The 19,757-nt window shown below is 41.4% G+C and overlaps 1 protein-coding gene across 3 annotated transcripts in view; it reads left to right on the top strand.

Annotated features, from left to right (window-relative positions):
- The window catches only part of GUCY2C (guanylate cyclase 2C), a 131,322-nt gene that overhangs the window by 52,909 nt on the left and 58,656 nt on the right, over positions 1–19,757 (top strand). The window contains exons 1-4 of one of the 3 annotated variants that reach the window (XM_045073421.1): positions 8,222–9,077; positions 9,184–9,348; positions 15,054–15,166; positions 16,978–17,042. In XM_045073421.1, the coding sequence (XP_044929356.1) occupies positions 9,252–9,348; positions 15,054–15,166; positions 16,978–17,042 (275 nt within the window). In that variant the 5' untranslated portion in view covers positions 8,222–9,077; positions 9,184–9,251. Of the gene's footprint in view, positions 1–8,220; positions 9,349–15,053; positions 15,167–16,977; positions 17,043–19,757 lie in introns of those variants that run through there. The other 2 variants (XM_045073420.1, XM_013057870.2) reach the window with 2 other exon arrangements.

The following is a 19,757-nucleotide window of genomic DNA, read 5'->3' on the forward strand; positions in this document are numbered from 1 at the left end:
TCTGAATCAGCTTTCTTAAGTAAACCAAACCCCTCGGGTATTTGCTGCAGATTTTAGTGTTTGCTGTTTGAAGACAGTTGATGACTTCTGTAAGGGCAGATTATTTTTAGTTTTTTTTTTTTTTTTTTTTTTATGTTATTCCCCAGTGTTTTATAGCAATCTCGCCACAACAATTTTTTTAGTAAATTGCTTTTAAGATTTCCAACATTTTTCATAGCTATTTGTATCAGATTATATAGCATTTAATTGAGGATATAACTTCATAAGTAAACTTGGCAAATTTAGACCCAAATGCAAGGGACCCTTACTAAACAAACAACTTCACTAAAGGGAGCAGAATCATTTGTGACTTCTGGCTCCCGGCATCCGGTGTGTGTTTCAGTTAATCTCGTGAGTCTATTTCGTCATCAGGTGAGAAACACGTCACTGGAGCGCCTGGGTAGCTCAGTCAGTTAAGTGTCTGCCTTGGGCTCAGCTCATGATCCTAGATCACCAGCCCCACATTGGGCTCTCTGCTCAGCAGGGAGCCTGCTTCTCCCTTTGCCTGCCTCTCTGCCTGCTTGTGCTTTCTCTCGCTCGCTCTCTCTCTGTCAAATCAATAACTAAAACTTAAAAAAAGAAAAGAAATATGTCACTGTTGCCATTTCTTCTCAATAAATTCAGATCAGAACTTCTAATGTTGTACTTACTAGGAAAATGGTCATGTTTTAGTTCCCTTAGTTGGTAAAATTCCTTTAGAAAAACTCATTTTTGCCTCTCTGCTGAGCTAACAAGACGGAGGAAGCCTCGGGCTGCTGTGGAGTGCGGTGGTGCTGGGCTACTCCAGCCCCGAAGGTGAGAAGGTGGGCTTAGCAGGAAGCCTGTAAGAGAGACCCAGAGTGTTGCTAGAAACAGAGAGTGCCACGGGCAAGCAGCTTATTCAGTTTTCCCTTCCCCTATGGAGTTGTTTCCCTTCTTTTCTCCTGTCTTTGAGAGGTTTTGTTTCCCGTTGGAGTGTATCTTTAACTCTGCCAGCCCCAGTGTTTTATTATTTGCTTTTGACCCTTGAAACGCTCCCAGCAAACCTGCCTCCCTTTAATTATGATCTATGCGCTAGTGGTTTTAGGATCCGGGAAGGGCTGTTATCTTGGTCTTGCCATTTGGAAATCTTTTCCTGGTTACATGCCGTAATCACAGGATTCCCAGAACCACATGCTCCTGTTTTCATATCTGAATTAAAAAGCACTGGACAGTTATCTACCTCATTTTCTCCACCCTAGACATGGCTTGCATTCATTTCTAGATCAAATGAACAAAAGCAAAAGGTCTGCTCTTCCTCCTACCATTGGGAAGTGGCAAGAGCAACAAGATAGAAAGCCACTGCTGGGTTCCAGCTTGGCCGCCAGATGCACAACATATAAAACCGTTGCCTGTAGCAGAGGTTAATCTACATTGGTATGGCCATGTGCCTCTCTGCAGCCTGGTGTTCCAGTCTTCCTGACGTCCACTAAGCCTCCAGGGAACACCCATTCCTGACCTGACCTTCTGACCTCTACCAGTCACCCACCACCACCTGCCCCACCTATAAAATAATCCCAGCACCTTCAATCTAAATCAAAGCTAAGTTCGGTGAAGTCAGAGACTTCAGGAGACACCATGACTAAAGCTGCCCTATTCCACATCAACCATCCCACCAACATGGGCCTTTTGTGTCCCAACTTCTCCAGCACGTTTCATCCCCATACTAATATGCCATGATCAACAAATGCCTCAATATCTTGATCTCCTTATGGGCTCTTCCCTCAGCCTCCTGGCTATGCTGGGATCAGGAGAGGTGCCACCTTAGGGATGGGGTACACACAGGTGCAAAGGCCCTGGTGACATGGTGTATCTTAAACTATAATGTAGGTACATGAGTGTTCACTTTTTAATTTTTTAATTTGTATATATTCATTGTAGACTATGCCTTAATATGAATTATCTACTTCATAATTTAACAATTTTTTTAAAAAACCAACTTCTGTTTCTTTGAGGCAAACACCAGCCAGCTATGGTACTCTCCATCCCTTTTGGCCAACCCCTGTTGAGTGCTAAAATACTGGTTGTTCTCACTCATTTATTGTTACATGAATAGATCCTCCCATAACCCTACCTTTTTCTGGTTACCCATCTTTTTCTCCCCTCTGCTTCTGGTAAGAGAAGTTTAAGTTGTGCTTGTTTTCAATAATTGAATACATTTCCAGAACCAGCCTTTCCTTCAGGTTCCTATCTACTATAAAATGATGAGAATCACAACTAGTACCATTCAGTTTTACTAATCCCTTCTACTAAGGTTTGGTTAATTGAGTACCCAGAATGCATTTCTTAATCTACCTGGGATGTACAGTAGAACCAGGTAGGCTAAATCAGGGAAATCAGAGTGTTACATCAGGCAATCACTGTCCTACCCCAAAGGCCTGAAGACTGACTTCTTATCATCACTCTCAGGATCTCTCTCATGACCTAAGGAAGTCCATTCTCCCTGTAGGCCCTGCAATGTGGGAAGATTACTTTGTGTGGGGAAAGACCACATACCTGGGGTCAGAATATGGGTGTAGTGTGAGAGTAAAGGAGAAATAGAAGGGAATTTTTCTTTTATGGATGTCTTTTCTTTTACTTGCCTGATTGCTCTGGCTAGGATTTCCAGTGCTATTTTGAAAAGAAGTGGCAAGAGTGGGCATCCTTGCCTTGTACCAGACCTTCAAGGGAAAGATTTCACGTTTTCCCTGTTAATTATTTTAGCTGTGAGATTTTCATAGATAGCCTTTATTGTGTTATACTTTTCTATTGAGAATTTTAATCATGTACTTTTTTTAAGTAAACTATACCCAGTGTGGGACTATGGAGCGATGGAGCTTGAATTCACATCCCTGAGATCAAGAGTCACATGTCCTACTGACTGAGCCCCCCAGAAGCCCCAAGAATTGTAATCATGAATCAGTGGACTTTGTCATGTGCTCTTTCTTAATCTAGGGAGATGATCATGGTTTTTTTTTTCCCTTTTATTTGGTAATGTGGTAAATCACATTTATTTGAATATATTGAACTATCCCTCCATAAGAGAGATAAATTTCACTTGATCATGGTGTATGGTCCTTTCAATGTGCTATTGAATTCAGTTTGCTAATATTTTATTGAGGATTTTTCATGTCTGTTCATCAGGAATGCTGTCTGTAATTTTCTTTTCTGATCTGTTTATCTGGTTTTGGTATTAACATGATGCTAACTTCATAAAATGAGTTTGGAAGTGTTCTCTCTTTTTCTGTATTTGAAAGAGTTTAAGAAGGATTGATATTCTTCTTTGAATACTTGGTGGAATTTATGCATGAAGACACCTGGTCCTGGACTTCTCTGTTGAGGTTTTCAATTACTGATTCAATCTCCTTATTTGTTATTTGTTTCACGCTTTTCATTTTTTCTTCATTCAGTTTTGGTAGGTTGTATGTGTCTAGAAATTTATGCAACTCTTCTAGGTTACCCAGTTTACTAGTGTGTATAACTGCTTATAATTGTCCCTTCTGATTCTTTTTATTTCTGAGACATCCATTGTAATGTCCACTCTTTCACTTCTTACTTTATTTATATGCATTTTCTCTTTGTTCCTTAGTTAAGGGTTTGTCAGTTTTATCTTTTCAAAAAACCAATTATTAGTTTTGTCGATATTTTTCTTTTTTTTTTTTTTTTAAAGATTTTATTTATTTATTTGACAGAAATCACAAGTAGATGGAGAGGCAGGCAGAGAGAGAGAGGGAGGGAAGCAGGCTCCCTGCTGAGCAGAGAGCCCGATGCGGGACTCGATCCCAGGACCCTGAGATCATGACCTGAGCCGAAGGCAGCGGCTTAACCCACTGAGCCACCCAGGCGCCCTGTCGATATTTTTCTATTCCCTTTTTGACTTATTTCTCCTCTAATTTTTATTGATGAAGTTCTAGAACCTAGGTGAGGTTAGGTGGGCTGAGGTCCAGAGCCGATGACCAAGAAAGAATTCTTGAGACATCTTTGGTGCAAAATGGTGGTTTATTAAAACATGGGGACAGGAAGAGCTGCTGCCCCAGGTTGTGAGGGTAGGCATGTTATATACCTTGCAGTTGGGGGAAGGTGAGGAGAAGGGAGGTTTCAACGGGAGTTTTCATATGCTAAAGAGGGCCTACAAGGTGCCAGGATATCGGAGGCCTACCAGAGGCCTTGCCCTTGCAGGCCTTGCCCTTGTGGCTTTATCAATATTGTCTTTAGGCCAGCCATTAACATTAAGATAGTTGGAAGACTTTTTGGTGGGATGTCACAATCCTGCTATCCATCGTCTTTGTTAGTGAGATTTAGGACATTTGCAAGCCAAGGGAGACTCCTGTCTAGCAGGATTGTGAGCTCTGCAAGTTAACTATTTGCTTATTGTTCATGGCAGTCTGGGCTGCCTGAGGGATGCTACACTTAGGACTGAGGGGGAGCGGATGGAGAGGGGGGTGCAACACGCCAGCTTTTGCTTTGTCTTCAGCCAGCCCTGTGCTCCCTCATCATTATCACTTCCTTCTGTCTGCTAAATTTGGGTTTAGTTTGTTCTTCTAGTTTCTCGATGTATAAAATTAGATTGTTTATTTGAGATCTTTCTTAATGTAAATGTTTATTGGTATAAATCCCCCTTAATACTGCTTCTGCTCTATCCCATAAGTTTTGGTATGGGTTTGGTTTTCTTTTTTGTCTCAAGATACTCTAAGTTCTTTTGCTTACCACTTTTACCCAAGGGTTGTTTTAGAGTGTGTTGTTTCATTTTCACACATTCATGAATTTTCCATTATTTACTTATTCTCTTTTTAAAATATTATTTTATTTTATTTTATTTTTTGCTGTTATTGACATCTAGTTTTATTCCACTGTGGTCAGAAAAAAATTCTTAGAATGGTTTTAATCTTCTTGAAATTGTTAAGACTTGTTTTTTCGATGTAACATTGATATATCCTAGAAAATGAGCTTTGTACACTTAAGAAACATGAATTCTTTGCTATTGGACGGAAAGTTGGTGTATGTCCATTTGGTCTGTAGTATTGTTCAAATCAGCTGTTTTTTCATTGATTTTTTTGTCTTGGTATTCTATACATTATTGTAAGTGGAATATTGAGGTCCCTTGCTGCTATTAGATTGTTGTCAATTTGTCAGTTGTTGAGTTTTTCTTTCAGGTGTGTTGGTATTTGCTGTATATATGTAAGTGCTCTTGTGTTGAGTTCATGTGTTTATAATATACTTTCCTATTGAATTAACCCTTTTATCATTGTATAATGTCCTTCTTTGTATAATTTGTTTGATGTAAGTATAGCCCCCTTCTTTTTCTTGGTTACCATTTGCATGGAATATCTTTTCCTCTTCTTCACTTTCAGCCTATCTGTGTCTTTAAAGTGAATCTCTTGTACATTGCATGGTGATGAGTATTGGTGGGGTTTTTTGATCTGTTCAATCAGGCACTTGTGCCTTTTGTTTAGTGAGCTTAGCATATTTACATTTAAAGTAATTCTTAAGAGAGGGAGGCAGGCCTAAGAGATTCTTAACTATTAAGAACAAACTGAGGGTGGCTGGATGGGTGGGGGATGGGCTAAATGGGTGAGGAGGTTAAGGAGGGGTTAAGGAGGACACCTGTTGTGATGAGCACTGGGTGTTATATTTAAGCTAATCACTAAATTCTACTCCTTCAACTAATATTTATACTATATGTTAAACTAAGTAGAATTTAAAAACCTGAAACAAAAAAAAAGTAATTACTGATATGAGAGTATTTATTATTGCCATTTCCTTCTTTGTTTTCTGTTTTTTTGCTCCTGTTTTGTACCTCTCTTCCACTCTTTTCTTCTTTGCTATGTGATTATTTTTTTTGTAGTGATTTGCTCTTATTTTTTCTTTCTTTTTTTGTATTTATTGACTTTAATTGCATGCAAAATTTTATACTTTTACTCTCCTATCCCTACATTTTGTGTTCTTATCATGAGTGCTTCTTTTTATAGCATGTACTCATTAAAAACAGGCAGTTCTGTCAGCTGAGGTCAGCACTGGTAAAGACTGCAAGTATCCTTGATACCAAAACTACAGCAGCAAGTTCCATTAGCCTTCTTTTGCTCTCCTACCCGACAGGGGAGGTCCTGGCCAATGAGGTCCGTGTTCAAGCTGACCTCACCAGCCATCACAATCAATGCAGAGAGAAGCGGCCTCATGGAATGCTTTCGAGAATGCTGCTAGCTTTTTACAGAATCACCTGCAGATGTGCTTGGAAGCTACAAAAATTCCAACAAGGAAGAGAATTCTTTTGTCTTCTGACAAGACCCTTGTTCCTCCTGAACTGAGCTGCTTTGAGATACACTGCAGAAGTGCAAGTAAATGCGGTGTGCTGCTTTTCCATTTGTCAAAATAAATTAAAATCGGTCTTCAGTGGCAGATACTGTGGCCTGAAAAAAAAAAAAAAAGGTCCTGGGGTCTGCAGTGCAGGCACCAAGGCACTGGGGAGGGTGGTGCAGTGGCTCCGGTCACAGTGAGGGTGCACCAACAGGCCCTTCTCTGTACTTCTCAGTACAGCAGTGTGTACTTTAGGCATCTCTGTCAGCTGGAGTTAGTGTCAGCAAACACCACAGAGGACCTTGATGGTGAAAACTGCAGGTTTTCTACCAGTGGCAAAGGCTGCTGGGGTCCTCTTGCTCTCCTTTCCCTGCAGTAAAATGTCATGGCCAAGGGGATCCCTCTTGATGTGGAGCAGGGCCACACTGGAGGATGGAATGACACACATAAAATGCTTGTGTTTTCCTATGGGGCCATCTTGATTTTTTTGATCCACTGGGTTGCTGCAGCTTCTTCATTGCACTCCCAAAGCCTTCCCAGAGCTATTTTTATCTGTGGGCAGTTGTTAATTTTTTTTCGTGGAGGGATGAAAGCTGGGGCTTCCTAGCCCTCCATCTTGTTGATGTTACTTGCTTTAAGTTTGAAACATAAACTTGGCTTGAGTGGTCATCAAGTCAGTGGTGTAAATAATGACATTATTTTGTCAATTGTACTACATCTCTGACTATATTTCCAAACCTCCATTTAGATTCAGATCCTCTTCCCAAAACTCTAGGCTACTCCGCATCTGCACAGGTTCCCTAAAATCAGCATGTCCAAAAACAGATGTCATGATCTTCTTCCTTAAACCTGCTCCTCTTCCAGAATCCTAGAGCTTGCTTAACAGCTTTCCCACCTACCCAGCTGAGCTTATCAGGGGCCACTCTTGACTCCTTCCTCTTTCTAATGCTCCCACATCCAATAAATACCAAGTCTCATCTATTTTACTTCTTAGATATCTCTCTCTCTTTTTTTTCTTTTGTAGGAAATCTTTTTATTCACACTAAAGAAATTGCCTTTAGTTTTTATATTTAAAACATTTTATTTTTTGAAACAGTGAAAATACATATTAAGAGCATCCTTAAAACTATTTCATATACATTTTAGTTACTTATTTTTTTTCTCAGCTTGTGTTAGTTTAAATTTAATTAGTTTTTTTTTAATTTATGGTATCTTTATATTATTAACATATAATGTATTATCTGTTTCAGGGGTACAGGTCTGTGATTCATCAGTCTTACACTATACACAGGGCTCACCATAACACATACCCTCCCCATTGTCCATCATGCACCCACCCCATCCCCCACTCCCTCCACTCCAGCAACCCTCAGTTTGCTTCCTGAGATTCTTATGGTTTGTCTGCATCTTTTAGATACCTCTTGAACCCATCTCCACTGCCATTGGCCTCATCCAGGTCTCCTTTACTTTGCATTTGGACCACAGAAACACTACCCTAATTTACTCCATGTCCCCACTCTCTCTAGGTCATCCTTGTCATGGCAGCCTAAGAGGTCTTTACAAAATTCATCAGATCATGTTCCTTTCTTGACCTTTAGGGTGAAGTTCCAGATCCTTAATGGTTTATAGGAAACCCTATGGCCTACCCTTGTCTACTCTACTCTACTGAGAACCTTTTTTTTTTTCTTAAAGATTTTATTTATTTATTTGACAGACAGAGATCACAAGTAGGCAGAGAGGCAGGCAGAGAGAGAGAGGAGGAAGCAGGCTCCCTGCTGAGCAGAGAGCCCGATGCGGGGCTCGATCCCAGGACCCTGGGATCATGACCCGAGCTGAAGGCAGAGGCTTTAACCCACTGAGCCACCCAGGTGCCCCTCCACTGAGAAACTTTATCGCCTCTAGACTCCTAGCTCTCTCTACTCCAACCATGCTGTATTTCTTTCAGTTCCTCAGACATCCATGTTACTTCCCTCTTCTGGCCTTTGCACATGCTGTCCCCCTGCCCTCCATATGCTCCTCCTCTTTCCATTGAGCTAATTCCTGTTCATCCCTCAGGGTTTAACTTAAAGGGCATTTTCTCAGGAAAACTTCCTTGACTTTCTAGAATACGCTGTTAATCTGCCCTGTGTCCCAGAGCACTCTGCCCTTTTTTTCAGTTGTTTATTCACAATTATTTAATGTGTGTCTTCACCACCAGAATGCATGTTCCATGAAGACATTAAAGTACCCACACCACCTGTAGCTGTATACCTAGTGCCTTGCTAACGCCCAGCACCCAGTCAAGTCTCAGTAAACAGTTGCTGACCAGTGATTGAAACGCAGTTCTTCCTAGTTAAGGATTCAGTTCCGGTGTGCAGATATAACCTAAACACCAATAGCCCATGATATTTGTGCTTTCATTTAAGCCCTTTGACCCTTATTTTTCATTTTACACATCTTTTTATGTACATACTAGACTTCTCGCTTCCCCTTTTTCCTCTTCCCAGCGATGTGTCACAAATTGATGTATTTTTATTGGGTGAGGCCCAGGCAATCTCCCTGTTTATAACTCTGGCCTTTCTGTGAGCAAACACACAAAGTGAACTTTGGTTTATCTCCTATCATAATGTAGCTCCTAATTGCTGGCAGGGAGGCTGTATTCCATAGTCCACGTGACCAGTGGGGCATGACCAGAAAGGAGCGTGGGGAAGAGTGGACCAAAGGACCCAGCTAGAGGCTGCCCAGCTGGAGTCCCTGCCTCCCTAAAGGTACAGAGTAAAACAAGTGAGCACAAGGGGTATGGTTCTGAGGTAAGCAAGGGCACGAAGATGACACTGTTGGGCTTAGCTTTGTGGTCACTGCTCCTCCGTCCAGGACTGACGTACTGGGCCTCCGAGATCAGTCAGAACTGCAACAATGGCAGCTACGAGATCAGCGTCCTGATGATGAACAACTCAGCCTTCCCAGAGTCCTTGGATAACTTGAGACAAGCGGTGGATGAGGGAGTGGAAATAGTGAAACAGCGTCTGCTTACTGCTGGTAAGAACATGGTCAAAGAGTCCATCTCCTTCCTGTTACCACCTCTGGGGTCAAATGGTTGCTTAGCCAAGACCTTCCATTTGCCTGATCACCCACTCTCCTCTAAGGCTGGCCCCACAACCCCTTTCTGTTTCAAGGCAGTAGGCTCTTAGAGAGAAGGATTTAGGTCCTACCGCATTGTGCTCCATCATAATCCACCCTGCTCTTGGAATGGCCCCAACCCAGGGAATTGCATATGTTCACAGCAGTGAACTGCCCCAGACAAAACTCGATTGATGGCTCAGTTTCAGGAGGGCATTTTGTTCCTTTCTGAAGCTGCTCAGAGGCGGTATTTGGTCTGGACCTGAGACTTTACAGGCTTACAGTCAAGAAGATGAATTAAGAGAGTTAAATTCGTACAGACGTGGACTCTTTTTCTGGGGTTTTTAATCCATCTGTTCACTCTTACATCTCTGTTGGCTCTTATTATAAGACACAATCAAATTTGTAACCAAATTCAGTGTTGTGGTTCTTTATTGTATCTAGTAGTTATTAAAATAAACTTTATAACATCAGATAAAATACATAAAGGGAAAAAATCATGCCTGATAATTTTCAGCCACCTGGATATTTCATTTCCAGTGTCTGTTAATATATGCCTCTTAGTTTCTTGTTTTTAAGAACATGGTTGGGATCACTATGGTATAGAAAAAACCTTCTATCCTTCTGATTTTATGTCACATTATTCCGCAAGTGAATTTCCTAAAACTGTGTAATCTTCATGTGAATCTTCATCACATCATGTGAGTGGATATAGAATATTCCTTGGAGTCAAACCTTCTAATTATTCCCTATTGTATGATTTCCTTTTGTTTTTAAATTTTCATGATTATTTTAAAATACTATAATAAACACACACACACACACACATAGATCTATGTATACTTTTTTTCTATTCTTGAGACTTGATTGCCAAAAGTATAATTACTGACTCAATGACTAGAGCATACATCTTAATGTTTATTTGTAGTTCTAAAGAAGGTATGTCTTCATTTCCTCCATTTAAAATTCTGTGGTAATCAGCTCTTTTTTAGTGCCCAAGCTGCATGGTTTCATTACCTTGTGGTAATGCCATGTGGCTAGCACAATGTATATGTTATATGTTATTTGGTACCTCTGCCAATGACTTTACATAGTGTCTGGAAGGTATTTAAGCCCTCGTGCTATACATCGCTGTTCCTAGACTGGACGTGTGTGTTCTGAGAAGTTATCATAAGTAAGATTTGAATAACCACTAAAAATGCAATAAAATGCTATGGTAATAAAAGCAAGAGGTATCATACATCACATATGTGTGATAACTTTTTGCTGTGCAATATACATTTCTTTGACTTGCCTCAGACCAATTCTGGTGTAGATAGATGGATCCGATCTAGAGCTGTAATGAAACTATAAGGTCATTTAATTAAAGCCCCTTATTTACCAAGACTGGCATCATGGAAGGAGTATTTGATCTGAAATCTGAGAACATGGATTGGAGTCACTGTCCTAGAGTTTTCTTGCTTTGTGACCCTGGACAAGCAATTTCCCTTAGTCTCTCTGAGCCTTGGTTTCCTTCTTTATTGAGTACCTGTCATGTTTTAGGTAAGATATATAAGCTTTTTAGTCATCACAGTTCTGTAAGATTGGCATTATTGGCACAGTTTCACAGTGGAGGCTTACTAACTTTGCTGAAGTCATACAGGTTGCCTATTGGAAATGAGATTCCAACCCGTATCTGTCTGGTTCCAAAGAACATATCGTATTGCCACCCTAAGATCGTTGGCCATCATGAACTAACTTTCCATTAAAATAAGGCAGTGGAACACTGTGGTTAGAAGCAGAGATTTGGAATCGGATTTTGATTCATATTCCAGCTTTTTAACCAACTGTTTATCACCAGTGACCTGGAGCAAATTAAGTTTTCTGAACCTCAATCCCCTTATTGTTTGAAATCACAATAAACGGTAGTTGGCTATGGTATGAATTAAATGAGGAAATTCGTATAAAGTACCTAATAAACAGACTGAAACATACTAAGAACTCAGAGAGTAGCAGTTGTTTCATCGTTGTCACTGTTGTTTTGGTCGAGGACATTAATATTATGTTATTGCTGTCGTGTTGTTGCTGCTGTTACTTGAACAAGTTACCAGGGTATAAAATATACAGTGTAGTGTATGTTAAGATCTGATCTCTGGACTCATAACTTGTCTGGACTCATATAACCTGAATTTGAATTCCTGATCTATCTCTCACTAGTAATTATAAATGCTTTATTGGGTTGTTTATTCTAAGTTCCACTCATCTCCTTTACCAAATAGAATTAGGCATGGTGAGGTGGTTGAATAAATTAAACAAGTGGAGAATTTGGGGGGGATAAACAATGATGCCCAGATTTTTGCACATGGTGATGCCTTTTGTTAGATGGGTGTTCATGCATAGGAAACTCCAGAAGTGCAGGTTGTGATGGAAAGATAGATTCATGTTCTAAACACACTGAGCATTACTCTCTGGGGGAAATTCTAAGTCACTACACTTAAAGAGCTAAATTGCAGAAAATTAAGAATCCAAATGTGGGTGATGTCCAAATAGAAGAAAAAAATATTTTTTTCCTAGTACTTAGGAAACTCCTGTAGGTTTTGAAGAATAGATAGGATTTGGTGGAAAATATGGAAAAAAGAGGTTCCTTCAACTTAAGGACATCAGCTCCTCAAGGATGTGTGTTCCATGACTAAGCACACCTTGTTCATCCCTGCCAAATGGTCTCATGCACTGAGGGGTCCCTTTCCTAGACTCCAGCACCTATATTCAGTTTCACTATGGTCCAATCCCATCCTCAAAGCCCTAGATAAGGAGACAGGGTTCTCTGTATTCTATAGCATTCCACTCATCTTCCCAGGATGGAGGTATCCTGGTGGGGTGGAGGTGCAGGCAGGATAAAGATGAGGAATAGCAGTTGGGGGAGCTGTTTATTTTAAGTTAAGCTTTGATTTGAAGTCATTACATTGTCTGAAAATTTTTCAGTGTTTTCTTGAGAAATCAGTTGGTATTTGGGAAGATAAAAGAGAAGGGATCTTCATCTTCCCCTACCCAATTAAAAAACAAAAGCAGAAACAGTTCACATAACCAGAAAATTTTTGAGAGACAGTAGCATGCAACATATGTTCTACAGAAATGGCTCTCAAATTTTTTGGTCTCAAGACCTCTTTATACTCTTCAAAATAATTGCAGGCTCTGTAGAGTTCTGTATATATAGTTACATTTACTGACATTTACTATATTGGAAATTAAGACTGAGAAATGGTTTAAATATTTGCTTATTAATTAATTTAAAATAATTACAAACACCTTAACTGCTCACATAAATAAAATTTACTAAAGAAAACCTCTATTTCTCAAGCCAAAAAATAAAAATAGGTAGGAAAAATGGTATCAATTTACATTTTTGTACATCTTTAATGTCAGGCTTCATAGAAAATGGCTGGGTTCTCATATCTGCTTCTGCATTTAATCTGTTGTGATAATACAGTTAATATAATGTAGGCTTTCAAAACTCTACTATATGCTCATGAGAGAAGAGTGGAAAAAACAAAGATGTCTTAATTTACTTAGGCTAGCTTTGACCTTCTAGCCCTCCTGAAAGACTCTCAAGGTACCTCTGGGTTCTGTGGCCCACACATTGTGAACTACCAGTCTACAATATGTCTAATTCTAGAATCAGACAGTCCTAGGTTCAAAACCCCAGCTGTGTAACCCTAAGCAAGTCAGTCTACCTCTCTAGACCTTCATTTTCTCATTTTTAAATTAGGGATTTTAACTAACCTCCTAGGATTTAAGGGAGGCTTAAGGATTGAAATAATGCATGCAAAAATCCAGAGCCCAATGCTAGGCATATAGTAACAGAGATCGCCCCATTCTGTTCTATCTATAAATGGATAAGGAACTGGGGATCACTTGCCTGAGGTCACACTCATTAGATGATGGCACCCCTTCTTCTAGATCCTGTGCAGGATTTATATTTGTCTGCCACGGGCTGCCTGGACCACTGGATTTTGAAGTGGGTCATCTTCAGTGCCCCTCCTGGTGGCAGGAGGGAACAGAGCCCTCATGGGGGAAGAGGAGGAAGAGCTAGCTTAGACATTAACAGCTGTGGGTGTGGCCATCTTCCCAAGCCCTGTTTATGTTGTGTGACTCTGTGCTGGCCTCCACTCCACCCTCCCACTCCTCCCGCTGCTTTCTAATAAGCCCATCTCCGGTACTATTTTCCCCTGGTCCCAACATGCACTCTCTTTTTCTCCTGGGCCCCCCACAGCCTAACTTGTACTATCCCCCCCCAGCTTCATATACTCTATAGTCTCCCTATTGCCGTGAGAATTCAAGAACAAAAAGGGTATAAAGTGTTCTGTCTTATGGCTGGCACAGGGCCACATTCAGGTGTTAATCGCTCTTCTATCCATCGCTAGCCCCACCTCTTCTTTTTATTCTCTCTGACTGGTCTTCTTGCATGGACCTCTTCTATTTGACTAGACCTACTGCCAACTCTTATTTAGATCTCTTACTGAACAAAGTATCAGGACACGTGTTCTTGAATCAACCCTCCTTACCCCAAAAAGGCAAGAGGTAAAATGCTCCCTAGTTGACAGACACATCTCTGAGGCAGCTAAAGAGTGTGAAGACTATTTCATTCTCAGTCTTGAAAAACACTGTTATTTGGACGTTCAGAAGAACAACAGCCTTTTCTGTTGTTGATGTGTTTTACTCTTGTAGAGGTATCAAAATTATTATGTTTGACAGTTATGGTTTTAATCCCATTTTATGTATGGAAGGCACCCAGTTAGAGAAGTTCAGATGGCTTATGCAAGCACACACAGAAAGTCACGCATCCTTCAACCAGCAGTGTGACGAGCAACTGAGATTTCCAGACTTCCTGTGCAAATGCTTGGCCACATGAAGGATGCCACTGCTTAGGAATCACACATCTGTCCTGAATATTTTTTTTATTGGGAGGAAATGAAATGGAAGAGACAGACCTTGATCATATGGTTGTGTTATCTTTTTATTCCTTTCCAAGACAGAATTTCTAGCAATCTAACAATGAGGGATATCACCATCAGTGCTCTTGCCCTTACCTGAAGATGACCCATTATCTGAAGACCCTAGACCCTGATGGACACATTTCACTTTAGCTTTGGGGGCTGACCACAGAGGCACCAGTGTGCACATTGGCAGCAGACAGAATCAGCACTTTGGGAACATGAAAGAACAAGTATCAGACTGTCTGTATCTTTGCTGTCCTAAAACTCTGCAGATGTGTAGAAGAAACTTGCTGGGACTACAAGCATGAAAAGAAGAGAGCCATGAACAGAATGAAAATGTCATAAAACCAGATTGTGGGATGATTGCACAAATATACACACTTAATAAAAATTATCGAACTGTACACTTTAAATGGGTGATTTTTATGGAGGGTAAATTATACCTCAATAGGGCTGTTGAGAGAGAAAGAAATGAGACAGAGGAAAGAAGTGACAGGAAGTAATATAAAATATATTCTTATATATAATATTCTTGGGCCTGAAGAGGAATATCTATTTTTTCCCAGGATCAACTGGTAAAAAAGTAAACTTCATGGCTACAAACTATGGGAAAATAACACATTTTCTCTTTTCCCTCATTTCTGGAAACAGGCATAAATGTGACTGTGAATGCTACATTCATCTATTCGGATAGTGTGATTTATAAGTCAAATGACTGCCGGAGTAGCACCTGTGAAGGCCTTGACCTACTCAGGGAAATTTCTGTAAGTAAACACTTTCGTCGTAGGTAGAGCTCATGCCTCTCGGCACACAAAAGTCACAGTGTCCATGAGCACTTGTCCATGAGCCTTTTGTATGTCACCTCTAGTCGCATAGCTGAGTGTTTTGGCGAGAGGGTAATTTGACTTCAGCCCCATATGTTTCCCAAGTGATGAGGGGCCTTCTGGGAGTCCAGGAAAGTGGGGAGAACTTTCTATGTTCTATTTGTGCACTTCCAGTATTAAGGAGGGGAATTCTTTTGTTTTAAGTTGTCTTCAAAACATTTAAAAATTTTAAATGTTGACATTAACTGGTTTTCTTGTGTATCCCTCAGGAAGTGCCTGAGGTATTTCAAAGTCTTACACCAGAGATCTCTGTTTCAAGTTGTCACCCTACATGGGGCCACAGGTTAATGGCTTCAGGGCTGAATCTGAAACCTGAATTTTAAAGTAGTAACAGTAATGTTAAAGGGTAGAAATAGAAAGGGAGGGGCGCCTGGGTGACTCAGTGGGTTAAGCCTCTGCCTTCGGCTTGGGTCACGATCTCAGGGTCCTGGGATTGAGCCCCGCATCCAGCTCTCTGCGCATCCAGCTCTCTGCTCGGCAGGAAGCCTGCTTCCCTCTCTCTCTGCCTGCCTCTCTGCTTACTTGTGATCTTTCTCTGTCAAATGAATAAATAAATAAATAAATAAATAAAATCTTAAAAAAAAAAAAAAAAAAAAAGACAGAAAGGGAGGGCTTCTTGCCTAATTCTTCCTCCCAGCTCCCAATCCCAGCCAGGGCTTTCTGGAATGAAAGAATACTCCAAGCTCTTGAAAGGTAATTAGGTATGCAAGCAGCCTTTTTACCACAGAAACCCAAGACAAGGCTCTCCTAGAAGCAGAATTCTAGGCATAGAACCACACAGAAGTTTAATCAGTAGCATGACCCTGACCAGACAGGTCGGCTCCTGTCAGGAAGAGACACTGACGACAGCAGTCCTTCCCAGTCTTGAGAGGGCTGGGAATGAGGAGGGGGAGTTTACAGACTCCACGTTATGATGCACAAGTTGTGTCCTCCATCCCTCTATCTCTATGGACAGAGGCGTATCCTGGTATCCTAAGGCCAGAGATGGCATGTTCCTAATCATGGTCCTTTTGAGAAATAGTTCGAGACGCCGTCTGTAATCACCCGGCTGGTCACATTGCACTTCGTTCTCTTTAGCCCTGTTTTGTAGCTCTCCTTAAGACTGCAACCTGCCCTCTTCCCCCAAAGCACCTGCAAGTCTAGTCTGCCCACAATCCGGCCCACAGACACTGCTCAAGTTATAGTCAGTCCTTCTCCCCCACTCTGCGTTCTCCTTTTGACGAAGAATCCAAGTTCACCTCCAACAGAATCTCCTTCCTTCCGCCCACAGCATCGTCGCTTCCTCAGACTTCTCTACCCCTTAGCGCCCCTTGCCCACCTCAAGGCACCTTGCGTTGCTCCTTTCTTGACAGGCTCACTTTAAAATTTTCTGGGGCCTTTTTCCCTTACCATTTCTTTCCTACCCATTTATTCATTTTTTTCATTTTATTTTTAATTTTTTAAAAGCTTCTATTTATTTTTTTGAGAGAGAGAGAGGGAGAGCGAGAGAAGGTAGCAGGGAGCAGGGGAGGGAGAAGCAGACTCCCCACTGAGCAGGGAGCCCGATGCTGGACTTGATCCCAGGACCCCCAGGATCATGACCTGAGCTGAAGACAGGCGCTTAACCAACTGAGCCACCCAGGCGCCCCCATTGTTTTCATTTTAGAGATTCATTTTTCTTTTTTTTCTTTCTTTTTTTTTTTTCCCTACAGAAAAACAAACGAATGGGCTGTGTCCTCATGGGGCCCTCATGTACATACTCTACCTTCCAGATGTAGTAAGTAATTTGGTTGGTTGTTGCTTTAATGCCACTGTGAGTCGAAGTCAGGCCATGATACCAATTTAAGTGATTTATCAAATAGCAGCTGGTCAAGGCAGTGCCATGAGGGGTATTGGGGCCCTCGCATTTTGCTACTTCTCTGTAGCAAAATACTTATCCAGGTAACTTGACCTTTGCTTACCGTGGGGTGAATGACCATAGCTGTTCAGGTCCAGTTACTAACATCTGAGCCTGAGAGGCAACAGCGGACAGGTAAAATATTAGAGTCCTCAGGAGACAGAGAAGACAATGAACTTGGATAATCTGAGGAGTTTAATAAAGGGGCATCTTTGCTAAGGTGTGAGCACAGTGTATGGAAACACACAGGAAAAGTGCTGTACCCGGAGCATTAGCAGGGGGTCTGTTCTCCTCCTTAGGCCAGAGGAATAAGTGAAGGAGCAAGGTACTGACTTCACAGCACAGAGGATTATATACTTAATATATGAAGGCACCTTGCCCAGCGCCCTTATCAGCTTAGGGGGAAGAAGCTGCCAATATATTAATACCACGATGAAAATATTTCTCTGCCTTTGGGAAAATCGCCCTCATCCTTTCCTTTCATTTCACTCAGTGTAATTCTCATCAGCACAGAACATTTTGTTCTTCCCCAAATCAAAATCCCTCTCCCATGCCTTTCTTTTATCTGTTCAGTCTTCCCCTGAATCAAGGATCTCCTTTGTCTACACGGAGAAAATTACGCTTCCCTTGCAATAGATTCCGGAAAAAGTAAAATTAAGTTTCTGAAATTTCTGTCATGAAGTCTGCTTCTGACACGTCCTCTCAGCTGGACAAACACACTCGGGTGTTCAGACCCACCACGTGCCACAGAAACACCACAGAAGCCCTTTCTCAGCTCATCTTCTTTTTTTTTTTTTTTAAGATTTTATTTATTTATCAGAGAAAGAGGGCGAGAGAGCAAGCACAGGCAGACAGAATGGCAGGCAGAGGCAGAGGGAGAAGCAGGCTCCCTCCCGAGCAAGGAGCCCAATGCAGGACTCGATCTCAGGACGTTGGGATCATGACCTGAGCTGAAGGCAGCTGCCTAACCAACTGAGCCACCCAGGTGTCCCGTCTCAGCTCATCTTCTAAACCGAAATACAGGCAAATTCAGGCTCTTAGTCTTCCTTGCATTCATTCCCAATTGTTGTCTTATCCAACCACTTATGGATATGCCGTGAATGCGCTCGGAAGGAAAGGAGGAGCAGGAAAATTGATTCACTATTTGTGAGGGCCTCCCTTATACAAAGAAGCATTTCGGTTTTGCCGGAGTAGAGAGCATTAAGTAAAACACAGCCCCTGCCCAGTGAAATAGAGAAGGGGACAAGAGCCCAGGGAACCAGTACAAGGCAGAGTACAGCACACTCCACCAAAGAAACACAGGCTGCTCTGGGGTGGAAAGAAGGAAAGAGCCTCCGCTGGTTGGAAGAATGAAGCTCAAGAGAGAAAAAAGGACTTCATGCAGGGGATGGTGTATGAGTTGAGTGTTGAAGAACAGGTGAAATATTAATGGGTAGAAATGAACGGTTAAGCATCCCATGCAGGCAGAGGGAGAAGTAGGTATAAGAGCAAAGAAGCAAGATAAGTATAGAAATTTCGTGAAAGTCTGTATTAACTGGAGTGCAAGAGATGAGCAGAGGAATAATAAGAAACATGAAGTAGAGAAAACCGGAAACATGAAGTAGGGCTGTATTTGGGAGGTCATGAGTTCCAGGTGAGGGGGGTATATTTAATTAGATTTGCATCAGAAACAATTAAGATTGTGCAGGGAAGTGCCATAAGCGGCAGCTCAACTTTGGGATGAATAGGGGCCCACAGTGCACAGGAAAGACCAGAGCCCTCAGGAGACACAGATGGGAAAGTCATGAGGGGGAGGAAGAGGGCAGAACTAGCATGAAAGCAGTTGACATGGAAAGAAAAGGATGGTCTTTAAAGATATTTAAGGGTAGAATCAATAGCATTTGACAACTGGATATTGGAATGAGGGATGGAAGGCAGACAAAAAACACTAAAAGATATAGGGAAATAAAGATAAAAAGCAGTTTTGAGAAATAAAAATAAAAGGTCTTTTTGACTGTGAACATGGGGAGTCTGAGATGCAAGCAGGACACCAAGTGAAACCCTTCAGTGCAAGGCCCAAGATGGAAAAGGGGATATTGCTTTGCTTCCTTTATCAAGTGTGCATTGAGGGCCTACATAGGACCCCAAAGGACTGGAGATATGGAAGTGAACAAGCTAGCCATGATCTCCGCCTTCATGGAGCTTACAGTCTAGTGGAAGAGATAGATTTTAAACACATACCCACTTCAGGTATCAGTGAAACGTTCTCATGGGTAAAGAGATATTTAATCCAGAACCCAATGGGTGAGTAAGGACCACAAGAAGATCCATGTATTAAACAGGGAAGGGAAATTGTGAAGTCATCAGGTGATGTGTTTCTCAAAGTAGTCCGAAGAAGAGCCAGATGTGAGGCAATGCATAGAGGGAGAAATATGGGGGACAATTTTGGGGTTTTAGAATATCTGTGGTGGTTGTGATGGCCATGCTCTGGTTCCTTAGCCCTACTCTTCAAAGGCATATGTCCCAGCCTAGATGTTATGACAACTCGTTTCAGAATAAATTGAAGTAACCACGCCACCCTGTATACATGAAAATACCCAGAGTTTCTTAAAACAT

This window comes from Mustela putorius, unplaced genomic scaffold (assembly GCF_011764305.1).
Source record: "Mustela putorius furo isolate JIRA1106 unplaced genomic scaffold, ASM1176430v1.1 tig00537227_pilon_pilon_pilon, whole genome shotgun sequence".
Classification (NCBI taxonomy): domain Eukaryota; kingdom Metazoa; phylum Chordata; class Mammalia; order Carnivora; family Mustelidae; genus Mustela; species Mustela putorius.